Source organism: Chrysochloris asiatica, unplaced genomic scaffold (genome assembly GCF_000296735.1).
Source record: "Chrysochloris asiatica unplaced genomic scaffold, ChrAsi1.0 scaffold00041, whole genome shotgun sequence".
NCBI classification, from domain to species: Eukaryota; Metazoa; Chordata; class Mammalia; order Afrosoricida; family Chrysochloridae; genus Chrysochloris; species Chrysochloris asiatica.
Window position 1 is genome coordinate 1,502,126 of NW_006408559.1, and position 23,040 is coordinate 1,525,165.

A 23,040-nucleotide genomic window follows, 5' to 3' on the forward strand; every position below is an offset into this window, starting at 1 on the left:
GCTTTCTACTCCCGTAAAGATTTACACCCTCGGAAACCCTGTACAGGGTCGCTATGGGTCGGAACCGACTCGACGGCACTTAACAACAACAACAACAACCAGGAGAGATGACCCAATGGAATGTAGAAATCATCAGACAATATCATCAATATGGTATGCAAGTAAAATCTTGCTAAAGATAATCCGAAAACAGTTGCAGTAGTACATTGACAAGGAACTGCCAAAGGCTAGAGTCAGATTCAGATGAGGACATGGAACAAGGAATATCATTGGATATAATGTCAGATGGATCTTGGCTGAAAGCAGAGAATACAGAAACACGTTTTGTTGTTGTTAAATGCCATGTTGGAGACTGCAATCACTGAGATGTTGAGGCCCTGTGTCATGGACGAAAATCCTACACGATGGCCCTACTCAGGATAGCTAGCCAGGGACCCCGAGGGCCCAAGGAAGTGACCTCCGGACGTCCCGCGTTCATTGGCTTTTACGAACTCACTGTTGGGCTAGCTCTGTATAATTTTCTTTGGTCCTATTATTCATTCTATGCTTCGAACTCCAGTAATTGTAGCTTCTGAGAAAATGGTTTCTTATGTGCCTCTCTTAACGTCTCCACTGTGTTGGTAGCGCGTAAGGTTCTGGGAACAAATCTCTCTGAGGAACAAACTCTGGCCACCTGGCAAGCATGGCAAAACTGTTCTTTATCAAGTTACTCAGTTATGTTTGATATTAACTTAATACATGAGCCCTTGATACCCATGGACAAATATTAAAACAAAAGCCCCTCCTAAAGCCGAGGCTGTAAAAAGTTCCAAAGGCAAGTTTGCAAGGGGGTTCTGGAGACAGTCTGCCCAAGGAATTCACTCAAAGTAGATTGGCGAATTCCAGGGTATTGTTCAAGGAATAATAGTGTTGGCGGCCTCAGACTGTCCCCAGGTGCAAACCACTAACCTAGGCGTCCTTCTTCCTGCAAGCCTAGGCCAGGTAGCTGAAAACAGCTGGCCTCCTTCCAGACCTTCTGAATCTTTTTCTCACCTTTACCCATTGAAGATTAGGTGCTATAGGTATGTTAATTAGCCTTGAGAAACCCCCAGTTGCTGCCTTGGGATTCGAACCTGAAAAGTAATTTATAACAATTTGCTTGAATTTCTGGAAAATTAAGGATGTTAGATTATCAATACAATCTGCGATGTATATTTTAGAATTTGTTCCTGTAAATCATGGTGTCCTGTTTTGAACGATTAATCACATTTCACGTATGTACCCTGTCTTAATAATCTCCCCTTCTTCCTTTGTGTAAAGTCCCTCCCTGAAATAAAAAGGGGGCACAGACGGAACCCTGTGTGCATTATTGCCTGCAGGGGCCACGATGCCTGTAGTCCAGGGTCTGCCCAACAGTTTTGCATCCACTCTGGTTTCGGGGTGTCTCTTTGTCTCTCTCGTCGCGTCTTTGTGTATATTCTTTTTCTATCTCTGTCGCTGCCAGATCTCCCTACTTCGTGAACCGAACTCCCCTGTCGAGGCAGGTCCTCGACAATGCCATAGTCAGTTCCAACTCACAGTGACCTGTACAGGGTTTCCGAGGAGCAACTGCTGAGTCTGAACCACCAACCCTGTGGTTCAAAACTACCTTGCAGTGTAGTGCTTATCCTACCTACACAGCTTTACACCAGGACTCTAGAAAGATGTTCACCTGTACTTTATTGACAATGCACAGACTTTTGACTATGTGGATCATGACAAGTTATGGGCAACATTGTGGAGAATGAATATTCCAACACACTTAACTGTGCTCATTGAGGAACCAGGATATAGACCAAGAGGCAAGAATAAGGGGCCAACGAATGGTTTAAAATCAGGAAAGGTGTGCACCAGGGTTGTATTCTTTCACCATACTTTTTCAATCTGTATGCTGAGCAAATAATCCTAGCTGGACAGGGACTGGAGGAAGACTCATTAACAACTTGTGAGACTTAGATAATACAACCTTGCATGCTAAAATCGAGGACTTAAATACGTTACGCCATTATGAAGATCAAAGACCACAGCCTTCATTATGGATTTCAACTTAATGTAAAAACACAAAACCTCACTATTGGACCAATAAATAATATGATAAATGGAGAAAAACTTGAAGTTGTCAAAGACTCTCATGGAAGCAGCAGTCAAGAAATCAACCATACTGTATTAGACAAGTCTGCTGCACAAGTGTTCAAGAGCAAAGTTGTCAGTTTGAGGACTAAGGTGGGCCTGACCCATGCCATATTTTCAATATGCTCTGCTCATATGCATGTGAAAGTTGGACAATGAATAAGAAGGAGACAGTAGAAGAATTGATGCATTTGAGTTATGATGTAGAGAAGAATATTCAAAGTATCATGGACTGCTAGAAGAACAAATCTATGTTGGAAGAAGTATAACCAGAATGTTCCTTGGATGTCAGGATAACCAAACTTTGTCTCTCATACTTCAGACATCATATCAAGATGGACCAGTCCTTCTTGGAAGGACATTATAATAATGCTTGGTAAAGTGGAGGGTCAGTGAAAAAGAGGGAGACCCCCAAAGAGATATATTGGCCCAGCAGTAGCAGCAAAAGGAGTCAAGTGTAATAACACTGTGAGGATGGCACAGGTCCAGGCAGGGTTGTGGTCTGTTGTGCAGAGTCGTCTCGAGTTGAGGCTAACTTCACAGCACTTAGCAACAACAGAAAATAGGGTTTCCAAGGTGTGGTTGGTGAGTCTGAACAAGTGTTCATGAGGTTAACAGTCCACTGCTTATCCTATAGCGTCACACCAGGGCTCCAAGTTAAGCAGTTGTTGTTGTTGTTAACAGTTGTCAAGTGTGTTCTGACTCACAGCAACCCTATACAGGGTTTCTGAGGAGCAGCATTTGAGTTTGAACTGCTGTTCCTGCCATGCAAACCAACTTTATGTCCAGTGCTTATCCTACAATGCCACACTAGGACTCCAAGTTAAACAGTGGTGGGAGGTAATCTATTTTAGCACGGTACACTAGAAGAAATGGTAAAAACTCTAAATGGAAACATTCTAAAAAAGCCAACCCAAACCCACCATTGTTTTGAGTCCACTCGGACTCACAGAGACCCTATGGGACAGAGGAAAACTGCGCACTGGGTTTCCAAGGCTGTAAATTGTTGTGGAAGCAGACTGCCTCAGGTTTCTCCTGCAGAGAGACGGTTGGGTTTGAACTACCAATCTTATGGCTGTAGTTAATGCTTAACCTGCTATGCCACCAGAGCTATTAAATGGAGAACGGCTGGTTAGAAATGAAGAGGTATACGGAATAACTGGAACCACAGAGGTTAACACAAAAATTATTAATAATGAATATAGTAAGAGTTGAAGCCAAGAAAGTAAATGAACATTCAAATGGAATAAGTGTATAAATATACAAACCAGGAGCTCTGGTGGTACCCAGTTAAGCATGCCACTGCTAACCTAAAGGCCGGCAGTTCAAACCTCCCCAGTGGCTCTACAGAAAGAGCCAGAGATCTGCTTCTGCAAAAATTATCACCTAGAAAAGTCTGCCACACTGGATTGCTATGAGTCGAAAATGAACTGAAGCAAGCCCTTTCAGCGAAGGAGCTGACAGCAGTTTGAAGGAAAGAGAAGAAAACCAAAACAACAAAGAATCACAAAAGCACACGTCAGAAAGGTCTGCAGAGTAGCTCACTGCAAACACCAAGTACCATCGAGATGCAAAGTAATCTGAAAACTAAGAAAACAATTTCCCTCCAAATATGAAAGATAACAACAATGGTCATTACTAGCATCACCTTCACCAATTTGCCTCGTTATTTTCTAATTCTGAAGGAATGCCCCTCATACTCTATCATTAAACAACTGACTAGTGGGAGGAACTCTTTCTTGATCCAGCTTTCTCACTGTAATAAAAGACTCAACACAGGAGTGTCACATACTAAAGAAATGCCACATTTACTTGTACAGTGTACATTTATGTCCTTTAAACCTCTTCTATGTTTTAATCCAAGGGAAAACAAAGTACTAAAAGGTCAAATAATTTGCCCTACCCATGGGGGGAAAAAGCTGGGCAAGCGTAGACTAGAACAAAGTAGTTACTGGTACTCCTGGAATTTCTAAGTTCATGCAGTCTGGAAATATTGCTCACAAAGAAAATATCACTCTATCGATATACATTTTGGAGTCTCAAATAAAAAGAGTGATGATTCTTGGAAGAACAAACAAGATGGCAGATCGGGTGGAAATGTAGTGAGGAGCTCCATCAGCAACAACACAGAAGACCAGACCAAACAGGTTCAGGGGATGGTGCCAGAACTCTGAATCATATATAAAGGAATAGTTAGAAGGTGGAAAAGCTTACAACTAGGGGAATTTATAGCAGAAGCAAGAAATCCATTGCTTTCTAATCCAAGATGCTCAGCTGCTCCCGAGGCCGCCATCTTGGGCGAAACCAAGTGGGGGAAGGATCAGAGCAGCCACAGACGCCTGACAGAACAGCAGAGGTAAAAGGTGTAGACATTCTTTTTTTTTTTTTGGTATCTGTTCATTGGTTTCTCACTGGCTGCGTACCTCCATTCTAATGACTAGAAGGGGTACCTGAGCGAGTGGACACTCCACCTCCACCCCCCGGAGGGTTCTACTACATATACGCACAGATCTCCTCAAAATTTAAAGTGACAATTTCCACTTAAAATCAAATCGCAACACAAAACGGCCACAGCTGGCCCTTAACTGTTTATCATTAGGAAAAAGGCCTTAACGGGGATTGTGAAGTGGGACAGGCAGACTAAAAAGGAAATAGGCCGAATTTTAAATCCTGAGTTACATCACAATGACCAACAGTGGTATCTTGAAATTTCTCAGGAAGAAGAGTGAACAGGGAAGCCCATCTCCTGATCACATCTACCTGGAGGCAATCAGAAAGCACAAAAAAATAGCAAAATGCACACCAATCTAAGTATTAAGGCCACATATAACTCCTGAATGTGACCAAAAAACAGAAACAGATGACCATATTAGCACATGTCCAGAAACGATATAAAGAGCTAGAAGTAGAGCCACACTCCATACTGGAAGACGGGCAGGCTTTGGGAATGCCTGAAAAGGAATTCAGTAAAATGATTATAAAATATTTCAAAACACTTTACAATGGAGTTGAGAAAAATAACGAAGAAGTCAGGAAAACGCTACAGGAACAATCAAATAAAATAGATATAGCATTGGAAAGAGGTTCAAACAATTAATAAGAGAATATCAGAAACAGACAATAGACTGAAATGACAAAGGAGTAGAATTGAAGAGATAGAAGCCAAAACTAGTGAGCTAGAAGATAATCTCTCAACACTACTAAGATAGAAGAACAAACACAAAAAAGGATAAAAAAAATTTAAGAAGGCCTAAGATTCATGTTGGACAACACGAAGAGGAATAACTTAAGAATTATCGGCATTCCAGAATAGGAAGAATCACACAAGTCCACAGAGGAGATAGTTGAAGAGCTTCTGGAAGAAAATTTTCCTAACATCCTGAAAAGTGAAAAGATAAGCATTCAAGAAGCTCAACAAACCCCAGGATGGAAAGACCCTAAAAGACAATCACCAAAACATATCATAATCAAGGTCTCCAAAATCAAAGATATGGACAGAATCCTAAAAGCAGCTAGGGAAAAGAGAAGTGTAACACACAAAGGCAAGCAAATCAGATTAAGCTCAGATCTCTCAACAGAAACCATGCAGACAAGAAGGCAATGGGGAGACAAATATAAAACCCTGAAAGAAAAAAAACTGCCAACCAAGAATCCTCTACCCAGCAAAGCTGTCAATCAAATACAAGGGTGTAATCAAAACATTATAGAATAAACAGAAGCTAAGGGATTGTCCCAAAGCCAACTCTGCTATGAAAAACATCCTAAAGGAAGTTCTATGGACTGAGAACCAACAAGAACAGACAACAACCAGAAAATGATGTACGTAGCAGCAGCGTCCTGAATTCAATCAACAAATGGAAGAGTCAAGAACAGAATAAAATCATAAGAACAGAGGATCTGGGAGTTCAATCTATGATGAAAACACAATTACAATGTGAAAGAAGGTAAACTCAGATGAACAGAGATCCAGGTGATGGGAAGTCAGGTAGATTACAGGATAAAATGTTGTTGTTGTTGTTAAGTGCCGTAGAGTCGGTTCCAACCCATAGCGACCTTGTACAGGGTTTCCGAGGGTGTAAATCTTTACGGGAATAGAAAGCCTCATCTTTCTCCCGCGGAGCGGCTGGTAGTTTCAAACTGCTGACCTTAAGGTTTGCAGCCCGATTCGTAACCACTATGCTACCAAAGCTCCTTAAATGGAGGGAAAAAATACTGGAATATAAGGTAACAACAAAAATGGGGTTGAGGTAGGGGGTTTAGTTTGGGTGCTGGGGAGGGCAATACAAGAAGGGGAAGGAGGTGGAAGAACAAGATAGATAGGGGAACACTGAGGCAGATTTGTATGGCCGAAGTGGGACAGAGGTTAATAGTGATGCATGCACAACCTTGGAACAGGGCTCTGTGATAAAGGGACCTAAGCATAGCTTGAAGTGGGGAAATAATACTAAAATGCTTGACTGTCTTATGAATATTGGTTTCCCTTGCCTACTATTGTAAAATAGACATTTGGGTGCGATAGAAAGGAATGTTGGGAAACAAGATTAGAGAAAACTTGTAAGCCCGTCTTCAGCCTATAACTGATTGGAATACCTTAAAAGGGGTTCTAGTACTTGCCCAGTGAAACAAGCCTCTTGCAAAGCCTTTGCAGAGTATAGGACCTTAGGTGGAATCCTGAGTCCCATCCAGAACCTTATGAGGTGGGACATTACCACTAGCAATGACAAGCAAACCAGCCGGGAACAGCTACAGTGACAGAAGATACATCTTCAAAGAAAGATCATCAGGAAAAACCAAAAACAAAAATGTCAGCATCACTGGCTACTACAAGAATAAGCAAGCTGTTCGTCAAGAAGCCATCAAGGCAAGCAATAAAGTTCCTTCAGGACAAACTCCCCTTGAAGACTGAAACTCAAAGGGAACACGCAAACAGACACATAAGCTTGCTGGCGACCACATTGGTCTGCTGATGAGTGGAAGAGGCGGAAAGGCAGCAATGAAGAAATGGGCTGAGTTCAACCACAGTCCACTGATTCCCGCTGGTGATGAGAGAGAGAAGAGGAAAGGCTGGTTGGTCCAAAGTGTGGTGAGACCTGCGGACTCTTGAGCCCATTGACAAGGACATAGCCACAGAGGGCTAGAGCTGAGAGTGAAGCCTCCAGCTGATATGAAGTGCGGGGAAATGCACAAGAACACCCAAACTTTCAGACAGTACCCATTTGATCTAGCCTCGATGGCTTGATAATCAGAACTCGACTAGAGGAAGGTTTTAAAAATAAAATTAAAAAAAAAAATTTTTTTTTTTAAAATAAAACAAATGGATAAATTGTTGTAATTTGATGAACCTGACCTATATACTCATGGAGGTAGTAACTCTAAATACCAACACAGAGGGAAGGAGTCGTCACATCAAGTATCAATGCTATCCCCTCTGTACATAGGATGGGCAACTTTAACATTGGCTACCTAAAATGAGGGGGCAATAAAGGCACGAAGTGACTGGCTTACAAGGTTTCAAGAGGAAGTTTAGTTTAAGAGTGTATGTGGGTGGGGGGAGAAAGAGTCCCCATTGAATAGTTTTCATCTTTTCTAGATGGGTCTGGTGAAGAGATGGGGCTAAGATTCGTATGATTCAATAATGAATAATTGTTATCATGACTAATTGTGACTGTCACAATAGTTAAGGTAGAAGTTTTGTAACAAAAACGGATGAGTAGTTAATCTTACAGTCCAGAAACAGAGGACCCTAAGACCATCAAGAGAGAAGAGCACAAGCAGAATGCAGGACCTTATCCAGAGAAGCAGCGACGCCAGAGATGGAGGCAGAGATGGGGTCATGGAGAGGGGGAGCAGCTGAGGACTCTAGATTCACGGGAAGAGAGGGACTAAAAGTCTGCCAGGAGGCAGACTTGCAGAATGTGCCCTTTGGAGGTGTAAATTATTATATATGCCTGACTGGGTTTTTTTTTTTTAAAAAGCTAAGGTGAATAGAGAGAAATACTGTTAACTTGACATTACATGGAGGGGATTATAGTCATTGTAATGAAACAAGGTGTATGATTTGTTATGTAAAACTGATGATCTGCCCTGTAAACTTTCACTCAATCCATAATAAAAACCTTTTTAAAAAAGTCATGATTCTTTAGAAAAACTAAAGGTGATATGGGTAAAGTAGGAAAGGGAGGGAATCATATGGTGAGACTGCTATCAGACAGAAACCTTAATTCTAGGATATTTTAACTCCAACACAGGGTAAAACAGAATCAGAATAAACTGTGGGAGAAAGAGATGCTAATGTTAACAAAAACACCTACATGTAGTGGGAGAAAAAAAATTTTGTAGGCCTCCATGAACACCTCATTCCCCTCTTGTTCTGGAAACGTTTATCCTAATAATTCTTTAAAGAAATCATTTTTCCTTCAACTTTGTTCAGCTAGTAATAGTGAACACCACTGAATTATCCAGACATTAGGCATTTTCAAAACTATGACAAATGCTGCCATCAATAAATCCTGATGAGGCTGCTGTCTGTCACAACATCTGAATAACCTAATAGTTCACATGTTGAGTTCTGCCTTCTACAGCAGTCCAATCAGCATCTTCCAGATTGGCTCATTTTAAATGCTAATATGGAAAGGACTTGCAGCTGTGCAACTCATATCACAGGGAAACACAGAAGCACAATTACTCTGATTTCAGAGTGCAAAAGAGAATCAAGTTTTAGCTTGAATTATTACATAACTAAAGGAATCTAACATAACCAACTCGGAAAATATGTCTCTAACTGGAATAAATGAATCCTTTTACCTTAATATCACAGTATCCCTTCACTCTGTAAACGTTCAATTATAGAATTATAGAACGCATTCATTTTCTTTTTCTTTTTAAGTTTTAATTGTGAATTGGGTGATAGTTTACATGGGAGAACATCAGCTTTACTCATTCATTTTCTTTATATAGTAATTACAATAGATTTTCAATTTCCAATAGATTGTAAACTCTTCAAATACAAAGAATAATCTCAACTAGCCTTGCATGCTCCAAGAGCAGATAAATCTCTGATCATACAGACATGTTAATAATGGATACTTGTATACTAAATTGTTGAATACACAGCAAAATAAAATACCAGTTCAACTTGTAAGAACTGAAGCCAAAACTTAACGCTACACCACCTCTTGGCGCTCCTAAATACAACTCATCCGTTCAGTAGGGAGCTGAAACACTTAGATTGGATTGAGGGACAGCTATGAAACAGAAACTGAAGTGTTTACAAAGTGAACAAAAAACAGTTCTTTATAGAGAAGGCAACTTCACTTATCTTCTGGAACAGAGTCTCAATTTCGTTTTGTTTTAAATTGATCTTTTGTTGTAAGTGATGAGAAGGTAAACTATAGATTTTAATCCTTAGCTAAAACCTGAAGATTTAAAAAATTTCAATGAAAGGAACTGCACAATCTTAAAAAAAGTGATTTTTTTCTGTAGCTAACTTACTTTAAAATATCACTCGTAATTGTTAAGAGCCATTGAGTCAGTTCCAACGCATAAAAACCTATAAACGGTTTCTGAGACTGCAAATCTTTGCAGGAGCAGAAAGCTTCATCTTTCTCCCGCCCAGTAGCTGGTGGGCTTGAACAGCTGACCTTGTAGTTTTCAGTCCAATGCTTAACCCTGTAAATCTTTGTGGAAGCAGAAAGTTTCATCTCTCTCCTGTGAAATGACTGATGGGCTTGAACGCCAATCTTGTGGCTTATAGTCCAGTGCTTATCCTACAGAGCCACTGTGCTCCCCCAAAATATTACAAGTATTCTGAAATAGGAAAACAGAATTTCCCCCCAGGCAACTAAATCAAAGGCACAACCTGAATCGTCTAATGATCATTATGATGTTTTCTAGTTTGCTTTTTTAAAAATAAATTAAAACATAGATGAAGACTATACCAATTTCTTAGGACAATCCTATGGGATTTTATCAAAATTCCCAAAGTATTCATTATGCAGATGTACCAAGGAGAATCAAAAGATAGAAGGAAGAACTGTCTCTTCCTTTAGATTTCCAGCATCCTTGTTTACCCTGCCTCATCTATAGTTCAAATATGCCTCTCTTTTTCAAATATTTATCTTTTGGATTAATATACAGGAAGGATGGAGCTTGAAGACATTACACTGAGTGAAGTCAGTCAGTCACAAAAGGACAAATACTGTATGATTTCACTTATAAAGAAAGACATAAACACGAGAGGAAAAGGGGGTTTTGGAGCACTGAATTTCCAATCCCACTGATGAAGACTACACAGCCAATTAAGGAGCTCTGGTAGCATAGTGGTTACGAATCGGGCCAGCAGTTCGAAACTACCAGCTGCTCCGCAGGAGAAAGATGAGGCATTCTGCTCCTGGAAAGATTTACAGCCTCGAAACCCTGTACAAGGTCACTATGGGTCAGAACCGACTCGACGCCACTTAGCCAATTAATGTAATTGCGTCTAACAAGCTGAACTTGCAAAAACTGTGTGTTAGATAAATTGACAACAGCGACGAAAGAAAAACAAAAACAAAGAGTAGCTTCTGAGGTTGCTTATGTACAACCAAACACCTTATGGGATGTGGTTCCTTAGTTTGGAGATTTAATCATGGAGGACATTGCCGTTAACTGGTCTAATAGTGTGTTTAGTGCTTCGGTTCTGCCTTCTATTTCCTTGCATAGTGCCTAGGGGCTTAAGAGTTTACAAGTGGCCCTGGTGTGGTACTGTAGGACTGCTAACCACAAGGCTGGTCATTCAAGCCCACCAGCCACACCTCAGAACCGATACAGGGTCGATATGAGTCAGAACTGACTCAATGGCCCTTAACAAGCACAACAAATGGTCTCTATTCTCCTGGGACAGCAGAGGAAGAAGGAGAATCAGGAATAGGAGGAAAAGGAACGTGTGGCTAACCTCCACGAACAACTGCTTTCTTTACCCCAAGAGCAGAATAACTGGATGGTGCCCAACTACCATTTGAGTAAAAAATTCCATAGAAGAATCCTGAATCAAACTGGCAACAGCAACCAGAAAACTAGACAGGACCTCCTCTGGAGCAGCGAGTTGATGCGCATGGGGGAGGACAGCTCAGAAAAGCAGGGAGAGATGGGCTACGCTTGTATTTAGTTCTTTTTGTTTAAAAAAATAAGTACATTATTTTGTACTTATTTTTGAGAGTACGCACAGCAAAACGCGTATCAATTCAAGTTTCTATATGAACACTTCAGTGACATTGGACTTGAAGAATGCTATTAATGTCACTGAAGTGTACATATAAAAACGAATTGATGTGTGTTTTGCTGTGTGTACTCTCAACCACAAAATAATGTTTTTTTGTTTTTAACAAAAAGAACTAAATACAGGAGTAACTTTTATAGAAACCTGGTAAGCTCGTGGACCATAATCTATTAAAATAAACGGTCCATGAAAAACTACCCATGATGACACTGCCAGTACTGAATGGTAAGAAGCCATAATGTGATTATATTTGAATTCTAGGAGAGTGTAAGAATTGGCATCCAAAAAGTTACCTGTAGTCTTTGGTCACTGAGTCAAAAAGAAAATGCAACCAAATTCTGATACACTAGACATTACAAGTACATTGCTCACTGTTCTTCCCCTGCACTCAGATTCCGGACGGAGGGAGGAAGAGAGGCAAGAAGGAGAGTCAGAAAGTAGAAGGAAGAGGGGGACGAAGAGCGCAGGTTCCTCACAAGAAAAGAATAAATCACTTAGACTTCATAGGCCTTTCTAACCACAGATGCCAGGTGCTACCACTGAACTCCAGGCTTGGACTAAGCTCCACACTTCAGTAAGGATCATCGCAACTAAAGTCTGGGACTAAGAGTCAGCAGGAAGAAGCTGCAGCTCCCATTAGCAGCACATTTCAAAGAGGCTGCAGCCAGAGAACATTTTCCATTTAAGAATCTAATTCCAATCTTCCATTGCACAAAGCAGTAGCAGAACAGGCCTTTATATGAGTCTTTTCAAAAGATTACTTCCATGACTATGTGATGAATATGAGGCAGGCGATCGCCCAGCAACCCTTTCATAACGTGCTCTAAGTCCTTCATTATATGTACTTCACAGCCGACCCTAAAAGGACTCTCCCTTTTCTTTATTGGTGTGCTGTGGCTCCAAGACTCACTTCTACCCACAGTTCTAAAACTCCTGAATCAACTGAAATCACCACACAGGCCCTCAACAATGCAAGCACCCCCCCCAATAGCAGCCTCAGAATTCATTAGCTGCCAAAAACTAGAAGAGGATTAGGACTGCTGGTTAATCCTACACAAAAACTCCTCAAATGAGGCAGAATTACTTCAAATACTTCACTAAGGATGGAAGAGCTCTGGCAAGACAAAGATTTCAGTGAGACTTGAGAAGTGTCAGGTTGCTGTACTTTTACAGACATTTCAGTTAATGAATAATATATTAAATAGTTTCAAAGATCTGTAGTATACCTGGGGGGAGTCCTATATTAGCGCAGAGTGAAAAGAACTCTTAAAAAAGAAAACTATAAATCGTTAAACAAAGTAACTTTGTACACATATGTCTGAAACAATAGTGTAGAGAGCCAGAAAATCTCCACTTCCCAAATCAAGAATCATTTTCATGAGACAGATACATCAAGAACAAGTCTAATTTACCCAAGACAGAAAAGGCAATTTTTCTTTCAGTCAGTTAACTAGCTTGCTAAGTTTTTGTATCTAAAACTTCTTGGGAGGAGTGCTGGTGTGGCACTGTGGGTTAATGCAGTGGACTGCAAAAGGCCGTTTTGAACTGCAAGGTCAGCGGCTCAAACTGATCAGCTGCTCCTCACAAACCCTATACAGGATCACTATGAGTTGGAACCGACTCCACAGCACTTATCAACAACTTCATGGGAATTCGACAAATTTTAGACAAATTGCCAGATGTTATTCTTGGACAGTGATGAAAGAAACTGATTTAAAAGGAATCTTAAATTTAAGAAAAGCTTAGGGGCTCATAAGATGACTATCACTATATATTAAAAAGTGTTCTAAATATAACCTATTCTGCAAGGAGTTCTGGTGTGGTATTATTGTAGGTTAAGCACTGGACTGCTAACTGCAAGGTCAGCAGTTCAAACTTCCAGCCGCTCCTGAGAAACACTATACAGGTTCCAATGCTACTAACAACAACATTTTGCAAGATGGTCTGAAAGAGTGAAACCATTCTGAAATGAAACTGAAATAATACCTTTACCACAGCGGTGATAAGCAAACCACACCCACTTCCAATAGCAGTTTTAAAAAAACAATAATCATAAAGCCTCTAGCAAGCTTACAGGCCCATAACACATCCCGGTACGCATAAGTAACTCTTCCTTTCTTTTTAAAATTTTATTTTGTTGTCATTGTTGTTAAGAATATATAACATTAAGGAACTTTTCTTAATGCAATTCTTTAAAAAGTTTGTTGTTATAGACAAATGTAATTCAACTTAAATTTTCAAAATAACTAAATACAAATATAAAATAGTATTTACCTTACAGGAAGAAGAAATTTCTAGTTAAAAAAGATCCTTTAAAACATCCTTGTTGCTGTGGAGTTGGTTCCAACTCATAGAGACCCTGTATAGGTTGGTTTTGTTGAGTTTGAACCGCCAACCTTGGGATTCAAACCAACCTCGCAGTCCAGTGCTTATCCTATTACACCATACTAGGTTACTCAAAGTCCTGGAGAACTACTCCAGAGCTTTCTCTAAATCAACCTGGGGATATGCAGTGCCTGCCCATCTGCAATGTTCTACCTTGTTTTCAAAGCAAGTAACAGTAAGACCAAGGCAACACTGTGGTCAGTTCTCCAATCCCCAAGCCCCCAACCAGAGGACATTATGCTGAGTGAAATTAGTCATTCACAAATGGACAAATATTGCACGAGACCACTGTTGCCAAAGTTAAAATTTTCTTGCTAAATGAAACATTCTATGATGGTTAAGGGGGGGGGAGGGGGAATGGAAAAATAATAAAGTGAATAGATTTAAATACAGATTAAAAAATAATTAAGTGGGTACATGGAGGGGATTACTATCATTGTAACAATATGAAATATATGATGTGCTGACTGTTAAACTGATGATCTGCTTGTAAACCTTCACTCAATTCACAGTAAAAAGTCAAAAAAAAGAGAACTTTGGCATATTTTTATTTTTTTGAAAGACTAGGAGCTCTGGTAGTGTAGTGGTTACGAATTGGGCTGCTAATCTCATGGTCAGCAGTTTGAAACTACCAGCTGTTCCGTGGGAGAAAGAAGAGGCTTTCTGCTCCCATAAAGATCTACAGCCTTGGAAACCCCGTACAGGGTCACTATGAGTCGGAACTGACTCACGACACATAACAACAACAAAGATCAGCACTGGACTGTGAACCACAATGTCAGCAGTTCAAACCCACCAGCAGCTGCTCCTGGGAAACCCTATACAGGGTCACTATGAGTAGGAACAAACTCAACAGCACTTAATACTCTGGAAAGAGGAAAGTTAAGGCCGTACTTTTAAGACCTTCTGTACACCAAACACTACAAGAGTAGTCCCGCTTTAGCAGTTCTATGAACTTGCAATCAAGAGAAATAAGGCTGCTCTCTGGGGCTTCACCAGTCCAGCAATAAGACTCTCATAAACACGCTGGTTCTATTTCAGTACCACGGTGCAAACTAGCGAAAAACAAGCAGTCATCTGGGCAATCTCAAAGTCCTAGGAATTAAATTGTTTTAAAAATTCCATTTCCCCCATAAACAATAGCATAATCACCCTGAAGGAAGAAATGTCTAGAAAGCTTTAGGAGAAAACTGTGTTATAATTAGAAAATGTAGCAGAGTTCTATTAATTTTGTATCCAGAGTCAAACCATCAATCAACTCTGGGTCAAGGTCCAAAAGACAACAAATAAGCTAATCCAAATGCAAACTGCCATGGCAACAGAAACACCACAACAAATTTATACAGAGGCTCCAGTAAGTCAAAGATATAGCGTGGTCTTTATCTGCACTGCCCAATGCGGTGAACAGCCTAAGTGGCTACTGAACACTTGAAATCACTGATTTTCAACTTTAGGGCAGTTTCATTCCTAAATCTCTTTAAATCGAAAGTTAGATATGGTTTGTATCTAAGGACAGTCAAATGTCTTATTACATAGTGTACATGTCTATACATAAAGAACATTTAAGAGACACCTTCAGGTACATTAAAACATCTCTAACATAGTACTGTAATAATAATAATAATATTTCGACATACAATGGAAAGTAGTGCTCATTTGCTTTAAGGAACCACTGTATATACCTCAACTTTTTAACATTAATAGGATTTACGGGAGGATGTGGGGGGGTGGAGGTTTACAACCGTGGGTGAACCTGTGTTTGTAATCCAGAGTCTAACTGTAATTTTAATTAAACAGCCACACGTGACTAACAGCTGCTATATGGTTGATGCTTCGAGAGAAAAAGGCCTTTGGTTTTGATTATTTTCTTATACATCCCATTTCTAGCACAACACAAGGCATATATTATATCAGTGATCCACAGAGGTAGTATGGGAACATTTTCTAGAAGGTTTTATGTTTGTAAAGGGGTAAGGCCTAAGAATAAACCACACCTAAATATTCAGACAAATCAAATCACTGACTGCAATAGCTAGAGAAAACTGAAGACCCAGCTTTTATAACCAGCTAAGAGAAATCTGGTTTGGTGCTGTAGGATAAGCACTGGACTGCTAACCATTAAGATTGGTGGTTCATACCTACCAGCCGCTCCTTGGAACAGCTATCGGGTTGCTATGAGTCAGAACAGACTCAATGGCACTTAACCACCCCAGGACTCCTGAAGAGAGTCAGGTTACAGTTAAAAGCACAAAGGTAAGAAATAAAACAGTATCTTTCCCAGGGGGAGATACTACAGGTATTTATTTAATGGTGGGGTAAAGGACCCAATAAAGAAGTCTAAGAATGCAAGGTAAAGTAGGGGATGATCAAAATATTAAGGTCTCTGAAAGTTAGGAAGATGAGAGGTAGAGCATGCCGAGGTGTAACAGGTGGCAGAGCTTTGGGATTCACCCAAGCTGAATTTACCAAATCTGATGGAAGGGTTTATGGACTATCTATCCTGGTGTGGCACTGTGGGATAAAGTACTGGAACGCAAGGTCAGTTTGAACCACAAGGTCAGCAGTTCAATCTCACCAGCTGCTCTTTGGAAACCCTATACAGGCTCGCAATTAGTCAGAATCAACTTGATGACACTTAACGACAACAATGAAAGTGACTGGAATGAAAGACTTGGGATCCAAACTGGATAAGGAGATAAGACAGGAAGACCTGATAAAGAAAAAGTATAGAAGACAGCCAATGAATTGAGTTTTTGACGAAATTAAAAAACCAATTCAGGGAGCGCTATTTAACATGCTGCCCTAGTGGCACAGAGGTTACAGCTTTTGGCTGCTAATCGAAGAGTTGGCAAGTGGAACCCACCAGCTGCTCTGCAAGAGGAAAATGTGGTAGTCTGCTCCTGTAAACAGTTGTTAAGTATCGTAGAGTCAGTTCTGACTCACATTAACCCTATATAGGGTTTCTGAGGAGTGGCTGGTGGGTTTGAACCGCTGACCGTGTGGTTAGCAGTCAAGTGCTTACCCTACAGCTTACACTAGAACTCCCTTGGGAGCCCTGTGGGGCAGTTCTACTCTGTTCCATGAGTCAGAATCCATTCAACTGTAATGGATTTGGTTTGGTTTTCTGTTTAACAGGGCCTATCTGAATGAACACATCTGTTTGCCTCAGAGTCCTTCCAAAAACCAACTTAAAGTGAGAGCAAAGAGATTGGATTAAAAAATAAAGTGGAAACCCACAAAGGCAAAAAGAATAGAAACAGATACAGATGTCAAAAAAAAAAAAAAAAAAAAAAAAAAGTGGAAACTGGGAAGCAAATGGATGAGTCTTAGTTCTCTTAGTAGATCTGAGAACAGTTTGCCTGGTGGGGAGAAGGGAGCTAGATGACAATGCGCAAGCCAAGGGACAACTTGATTCATACTGCAAAATCCCAGAAGGTTTAGGATTGGAAGCATCAAGTACAGGTGTCTAAGCAGCCAGAAGACTCCTAGTCCTGGGGTGGTTACGTGGCAACGCTATCTTCCCACCATCACTGAAGACTATACTTCAGGGAGAATTCTGGACTCTCAGACAATGGACTCAGTTTAGGACAGAAGCACAAAGGTGCTAACAAAAGTTCATGGAAAATGCCAAGACTGAAAATACTTAGTTTCTCATATAATACTGAGAATAGAAAATTAAGCGAAAGCCTACATTATCACTGAGATTCACTCTCAGCTTCATTCACCCCCGGGCCCTAAAAACACTGGCTTGTAACTCCCAGGCAAATGATAATCAGACTCCTCTCAGGGAAAAACCAGGCTCCTACAACACACCAACAGAAAGACAATGGAAGTTCCCCTTCTCAATTATCCATCCTCTACTATGTTTTCTGCCCTAGTAGGCTGGCCTCTATGGGGCATAGCAACAGGTTCTCCCCACACTGAGTTCTGGTTACATGTGGTCAATGAGGAGACCCAGCAAGAGACTAAAAGAGAATAAGGTCAAGAGTTAGTTCTCTAGCTCCCTCCCTACAAGGTCACCTCAAGCTGGCTGTTTCCTTTCAACTGAAAGGCACCACTCTTCTCAAGGCAGTCAGTCAACTGCCTACTCTTTTTTCAAGTTTAAGTAACTACTCATCTTCAGACCTAGGAACATTAGCAGTCTGACTACAGATTACCACACTGTTTCTTGTGGAATCATTATACCCACATTTTTATAAATAGTACCTTAATAAATAAGCCCTCCTCTAATTATCCTATTTCAAATGTGCCATCTGCTCCTGCTGGGATCATTATTAACAGTATTGATAATGAGGATAGGTTGTAACAGAGTGGTGAAAAATAGGAAGAGAAAGGTAACTTTTAAGTAACAATTACTAACATAGTTTGAGCTTTATATGTCAAGAACTACTCTCTGTAGGTATTAACTGATTTAATCACAAACACCTCTACTAGAGATTTTTGTGTGGCTCATTTCCATATACCAAGACCAAGACCAGTTGCTAGAGTGTGGTAAGCACTCAAACACTGATTTTAAATGCAACAATAAACACGTTTAGAAGGGACGAGCTGGTTTGTTTAGACACTAAAATAATCCCCAGATCACAGAAACTGACTAAATACTCTGAGAACATAATGTGATTTTTTTTTTTTTTTTTGTAGCTTAAGGTGAGTCTTATCTTCCAACCAAGTAAACTAGGATCTGGGCCCCAATTTTAAAGACTAACAGCTGACAAATGGTGAATTAGCAGATGTGTATTTTATTTATGCTTCTCACCACAATTTTTTAAGTGTTATATTAAAAGTCGGAGTTGTAAATGTTTAATTACTAGGACTTTTTTTTTTTTTTTAAAGAAGAAAAAAAATAAACCTCAAGTATGCTTAGGAGTATAAAATGCGTAACAAGGTAAAAACGGGCAATTTGTCAGTTTGCATAAGCCTCTTCCGTTTCCAAAGCACTTTGTTTGCCATTTTCAAATTAAACCACAGGATGCTCACAACAGTTCTATGGAACTAGTGAGGCCCGTCTTAATTTTTAAACCCTGAAAAGTCAGGGAAGTGACAAAATCAGAAAACCAATATGCAGTAATAAGAGAATTCCAAAGACTTTCGGAAACTAGGAGTGAGACTTTTTTTTTTTTTTTCTTTACACTGGTATACTGGGAAACTCAGGTATAAGAAATCCACAAGCATGGTAAGTTTCAAGAGTAATGAACTCAAACTACGGTTAGTTTCGGCGAATGAGCAGTGAGATATGAGCAAGATTACGACTGAGAAGAAAAGAGTAGATGCCACACCTTGACGGGGGGATAAAGGATAAAGCATCCTTAAGTGGCAAGTAAAAGACTGGGCTCACAACTCAAACCAAGGATAAAGAAAGGGACGAGCAGGGCCTAAGAAGCAACGGCCAGGGGAAAACTTGAGGAAGACATCGGTGCCACCGGTTAAGAGGACCTACAAATCAGATTCTACGGATTGGGAAAAGGGCCAGTTCAGGACCGACCAGCTGCGACTAGTTTCCAAGAAGAGGCACAGCTGCAGCTTCGCGGCCCCACCCCGCGGCAGCAGCTCCTCCCCAAGGAGGATCTCACGAGGCCAGGAGCTGGGTGGAGGCTGCCCCCTCGAGCCTGGGGCTCACTCCGCCCCAGCCCCGCGGCGCAGAACGGCCTCTCCGGGCCCCTCACCGAACGCTGCAGCTCCCCAAGCCAAAACGAGGCGCGCTCCTTTCCGCTGGGATCTGGGTCGTGGTAAAGAGCCTGCACTGCCTGGTACACGAGCTGCAAAGTCGGCTTGGCCCCTTCCATGGTGGTGGTGGCGGGGCGGCAGCGGTGGCTCTGGCTCTTCTCCCGAAGCTTCTCCGGTTGCTCTGCCTTTGCGCTTCCTCACTGCCTCGGCCACGGCCGCTCCCTGACTGGCGCCATCTCCTCCTCTTTGGCCGTTACCAGGGCAGAGGGGTTCTGCGTGGAAGGTGCCCCCTCGGAAACAGCGGTCAGGTCGTTTTCAGGTTCCTGCCTTATTTTCTGATCCTTCCACTAGACTCCAGACTTCTGAACCCAGACGCTGATGCCCGCCTCTTCACCCACTGCTTTTGCCTCCGAAGTCTATCTTCGTCAGTCACAAACCATGCTCAGGACCTCAGCCGCGTTTACCCGGACCGGAAGCGGCAGCACAGATACCTTTGGCACACTTCCGCCCCGTGCTCTGCAAACGGCCTCCTTCCCGGCACGCCTCCTCGTCTTCCCTCCCTCTCCCGGAAGTGACCCTGACGGACCAGGACCCGGGAAGAAGGGATTGGGTTCGGTGCTGATCCACGCGTCAGTCTGGAACTTTAGGACCGACTTGTTCCCTTTCCCGATCTGCTGTTCTTGTTGGAATGGATCCTGGGGCTTTCCTGACCTCCAGACTTCCCCATCTTCTCCACTGTTGTTAGTGCCATCGAGTCGATTCCGACGCATGGTCCTGAAAAGCGGCTGGTGGGTTTGAACAGCCGACCTTGCGTTTACATCCCTGTGCTTATCCTACAGCGCCACACCAGGGCTCAGTCTACTAGAGACCCAAATGTGACTTAAATTATAATTTCTACACCACCGCTAGTGGAGGAGGCCGACTTAACATCAACTATTAAACAAACCTGAGCCCTGGTGTGGCTCCTAAGATAAGCACTGCCCTGGAATGCTAATCATAAGGTCGGTAGTTCAAACCCACCAGCCGCTCCTCAGAAACTCTACAGGATCGCTATGAGCCAGAACGACTCGACAGCACTTGACAGCAACATTCTACAAACCTGAAATAGGTGCCACATTAAAATCTGAAAGTGTCTTGAATCCCTACTTAGAACCCTATGTCACCAAGTCCGCATGCCCAAAAGGAGTCTTTCTACCATTTGGCAGGCTCTGAACTTAAGAGTACATGAGTACATTTTCAGGATCGTTCTCACAGTAAATGGTAACCTTGTGCAAGCCTTTCCTTCCAGAAAAAAATCAGTGGCCTGGCAATTTCCAATTCACAAAAGAAAATAACAATATTAGCGTTTACGATGGAGATATTTGGAACAAAATGTAGCAGTATGTTAAAGGACTTCCCAGCATTATCGCTACTTTTTTTTTTTTTGCGTTAGTAAGTAACTGCTACTCCTGGTGTGGCAATATAAGATAAGCAGTGCACGTTGAACCATACATTAAAGTTCAAACCCACCAGCTACTTCTCAGAAACCCTATACAGGGTCACAATGAGTCACAACCAATTTGACCAGCACACTTAACAACAACAAGGAGCTCTGGTAGCGTAGTAGTTACAAGTCTGGCTGCTAACCTCAAAGATAGCAGTTTGAAACTACCAGCTGTTCTGTAGGAGAAAGATGACGCTCTCTGCTCTGGTAAAGATTGACAGCCTCGGAAACCCTCAGAACCTACTCCAAGGCACATCACCACAAACAACACCAATTTGATGAGTGCTTGCAATATATTACATTGTTGTTGCAAGATCTGGTTTTACAGCCTTACCAAGGTGACCTCTTAACAATCTTAGCAAATAAATCCCTTCTTTTACCTAATGAGAAATAAAAATAGGTTATGTAATTTTGCCCAAGATTTGCACTCAGCTGCTGCCCAGTTGCTCCACTAGTGCAGAAGGAAGCCAAAGATTACACAACTCTTAAATGAAACTCAGGATTTGATCCATATCAGTTTCACCCCCAAAACCTGTACAATCCATATCAACATAGTATTAGATTGCTTCTGAATTGTTAAAAGATTTTAACTGCTAATCAACACAGTGAAAACAATTACTGCATGGAGTTGATATATCAGACAAAAGAAAATAAGCTTGATATTTCAGTTATTTGATTCATACAATTAAAATAACAATTTGGTATCCATTATTAAAGAGCTTACTAACTGAAAAGAAACGTCATATAGTTGGACCTCCTACCAGCTACCATAAAAAAAAAAAAAGTAACATAAATCTAAGACTTTTGTCTATTTATTCATCTATAAGATAATAGATGTTTGAGTTGTTTTTAAAGATTTTATTATGAATAGTTTTATTTGTATACAAGTTTCTGTGTGGGCATATGTTTTTCTTTCTCTTGGCTGGATACGTGGGAGTGGAGTTGCTGAGTCATTTGGTAATTCTATGTTAAATCTTTTGAGGAATTTCCAGACTGTTTTCCAAAACAACTGCACCAATTTATAATTCCACCACAGTGTATTAGGGTCCTAATTTCCCATCTTCACTGTTGCTTTTTTATTTCAGTTTTAGCCATCCCAATAGGTGTGAAGTGGTATCTCATTGTATTTGATAAGCATTTTCCTGATTACTAGTGACGTTGAACATTTTTTCCAGTGTTTACTGATGATTGCATCTTCTTTTGAAAAGTGTCTATTCAAAACCTTTGTTGTTAAGTGCCGTCTTGACCCATAGCAACCCTGCACAGGGTTTCTGAGGCTGTAAATCTTTATGGCTGTAAATCTTTCGCCCACAGAGCAGCTGGTAGTTTCGAACAGCTGACCTTGCCGTTCGCAGCCCGATTCGTAACCACTACGCTGCCAGAGCTCCTTATTCAAACCTTTTACCCATTTAAAAATTGGTTGTCTTTTCATTGCTGAATTACTAGAGTTCTTTATAAGTCCTAGATACTAATTCTTTATCAGATATGATTTGCAAATATTTTCTCCCATTTTGTGAACTGTCATTCCACTTTCTTGGTGAAATAAATAAAAATATTCATAATAAAATCTTTAAAAACAACTCAAACATCTATTATCTTATAAATGAATAAATAGACAAAAAGCCCTTGGGTGATACAAATGGTTAAACAAGTATGACCTAAAAGCTTGGCAATTTGAATCTACCCAGAGGAAACCTTGACAGGTGATCTTTTGCAAAGCCACAGCCTTGAAAACCATTGCTTATGGTCAGTGGAAACAAGGGTAACATGCATTGGAAAGCAACCAAATCTCTTGTAATCAGATATCCATCCAAGTAGGAAACAGGAAGGAGTCCTGGTGTGGTGCTGTAAGATAAACACTGAACCACAAGGTCACCAGTTAAATCCACCAACCACTCCTTGGAAACCTTACATATGGTCGCTATGAGTTGGGACTAAATTGGCCCTTACCAACACCAGGACACAGGCAGAGGTGCCCCACTCAAAAGATGATGGCTGACTAACACACATTCAAAGAGGTGCGGTTGGGTCACCATCTTTTAAATGGGGCACTGCTTACTACTTGAGTTAAAATCTGACCATAAGAAATTTGGTTGTTCTGCAA

At 41.0% G+C, this 23,040-nt stretch overlaps 1 protein-coding gene across 2 annotated transcripts in view; it reads right to left on the reverse strand.

Annotated features, from left to right (window-relative positions):
- Positions 1-19,977, reverse strand: part of TNPO3 (transportin 3) — an 88,831-nt gene extending 68,854 nt beyond the window's left edge. For both annotated transcript variants that reach the window (XM_006861122.1, XM_006861121.1), the window contains exon 1: positions 19,453-19,977. In XM_006861122.1, coding sequence (XP_006861184.1) covers positions 19,453-19,572 — 120 coding nt within the window. In that variant the 5' untranslated portion in view covers positions 19,573-19,977. The remainder of the gene's footprint in view (positions 1-19,452) is intronic.
- Positions 19,978-23,040: the final 3,063 nt, after the last annotated feature.